Here is a 2,243-nt window from a genome sequence, read left to right on the forward strand (position 1 = left end):
CTAAAATTAAATAAATGAATAATGATTATTATTAATGTTATTAGCTCTCATTACTATTTAATCAGTAGAAGCACAACAGTTGCCATTACATTACTATTGCTGTTACTGCCATTGCTATCACTGTACCTTGTTGTTCCCCTGGGGGGGCGCGGAGGCATCCCAGGGGGGGCGCGAGTCACCCAGGGGGAAAAAGGGGGGAACTAATGTTTGGACGTCGGAATGTTGTTCATGGTGGAACCATAAAAAACGCCCTTTCACCTGCCTTTCATAGCAACTGCATTCAGGTCTGTTGGTTTTCAGAATGGAGAGATATTTGACAGGGACGAAAAGAAAAACAAGCGATGCTTCTGAGTAGGGATTTCATAATATTCGAATAGTCGATTAGTCGACTATTCGAATATTAAAACCACTAGTCGACACTGTGCATTGCTGTAGACTAATCGTTCTTTCTTGTTGACAAGTCACACGTGATACTGTTGGGCGCTAAAGCAGCAGAAATGCAGCGAAAACAAGATGTCAACAGTGTGGAAATATTTTACCAAAGCAGATAAAACCGTAAGCTGCAATATATGTAAGGCTACTCTAAAGTACCACCAAAGTACCAGCGCTATGCATAACCATTTGAAGCTACACCCGCTCATGGTTAGCGCTAACAGCAGCAAGAACGAGGAGAAGCGCCAACAGGGTGAACAAAGCAGGCAGACGACAATCGGAGAATTTGCCAAGCGTCCGATCACCGACCGCAGAAAAAGGGAAATAACAGGTCTGTTGGTGAATTTCATTGTGCAGGATATGAGACCGCTTGCTGCAGTGTCTGGAAATGGCTTTAGGGACATCATCAATTTTTTCGAACCGGGCTACGTTATTCCCTCACATACTACACTGTGGAAAACCATCACACACCAGTATGATGAACTGCTAGCGCAATTAGCATCTGATATCAAAGATCAGAGTGTTTCACTCACCACGGACCTATGGACTTCTCCCACCATGGAGCCATATATCACCGTGACAGCGCATTATCTGACTGTAGCCTGGGAGATGAAGGCAAAAGTCCTCCGCACCTGCGTGATGCCAGAGAGGGATACCGCTGTCAACATCACCCAAAGACTGACTGACACAATCAGAGAGTGGGGCCTGATGGTGTTCTGCGTTATACATGATAATGCCAGCAGCATGAACCTGGCGATGACTTTGTGTGAAGATTTCATCCACGACCTTGGCTTCACTGGACATACATTACAGTTGGCGATAAAGGCGGGGCTGGATTTACCTGAAGTGGCGAAAGCCATTGATGCGGCGAGGCGAGTGGTAAGTCATCTCCGCCACTCGGCAGTGGCAACCTGTGCGCTGAAGAAGCGGCAGGCCCAGCTCAATGTCAAAGAGAACAGGCTCCAGACCGACTGTCCCACGCGTTGGAATTCAACTTTTACAATGCTGGAGCGACTAAACGAGCAGCGCATCCCTGTCCAAGCTGTACTCGAAGACGAGACTGTCACCAAACCCACCGCCAGAAAAGCTCTCACAATGAGAGCTTCACAATGGGAGCTGATCCAGCAGCTACTGCCTGTGCTGAGGCCTCTGGCAAAGGCAACTACAATCATGTGTGGAGAAATGCACGTCGGGCTCTCATTTATTTACCCTGTTATCCTCAACCTGGTAGATGGGGTACTGAGAGTTGAAGAGTCCGATGTAGTGGCGACTCGCAACTTTAAGAATGCATTGCGGAAACAGCTGACAACCAGGTTTAAGTTGGACACTGAGGACGACTTGGCAGGATTGGTTCCTATTATGGCCTGCATACTGGACCCAAGTTTTAAAGACCTCCATTTCCATTGTATTGCTGGTCTCAGAAGTTCTGAAACCAGCAATACAACGTGATCAGCTGACGATAATCGACAAAAAGCCAAGTCAAGAAAATATGACGAAGCCTATCTTGCTCTTGGGTTCACAGTGAATGTGGTCGGAGATGAAGAGAGACCCGTGTGTCTTTTTTGTCTGAAAACTCTGGCAGCTGACAGTATGAGACCCAACAAATTAAAAAGACACATTGAGACATTACACCCCAGTAATGTCAATAAACCACTCGACTTCTTTAAGAGAAAACTCAGTGAATATCGTCAGCAGGAACATCGGTTTGTAAAAGCTGCATCTGTGAACAACAACGCACTATTAGCATCAGTTTTGAAAAAGCACAACAAAAGGAATGTTCATGATTTTGATAAGTCAATAAAGTTAAACAT

General features: G+C 45.7%; 1 protein-coding gene across 1 annotated transcript; it reads left to right on the forward strand.

The window, feature by feature from the left end:
- The first annotated feature begins 639 nt into the window (after nt 1-639).
- On the forward strand, nt 640-1,881 carry LOC147819627 (E3 SUMO-protein ligase ZBED1-like). Its single transcript, XM_087172040.1, has one exon. It carries the CDS (start codon nt 640-642, stop codon nt 1,879-1,881), a length of 1,242 nt encoding a protein of 413 aa, XP_087028166.1.
- The last annotated feature ends 362 nt before the right edge of the window (nt 1,882-2,243 follow it).

This window comes from Seriola lalandi, unplaced genomic scaffold, assembly GCF_002814215.2.
Source record: "Seriola lalandi dorsalis isolate HSWRI2012SDOR001 ecotype SW California unplaced genomic scaffold, Sedor1 jcf7180002051638, whole genome shotgun sequence".
NCBI lineage: Eukaryota > Metazoa > Chordata > Actinopteri > Carangiformes > Carangidae > Seriola > Seriola lalandi.

Coding starts and splice junctions, on each gene's coding strand:
- LOC147819627 (XM_087172040.1), top strand. CDS start 640: ATGGTTAGCGCTAACAGCAGCAAGAACGAGGAGAAGCGCCAACAGGGT.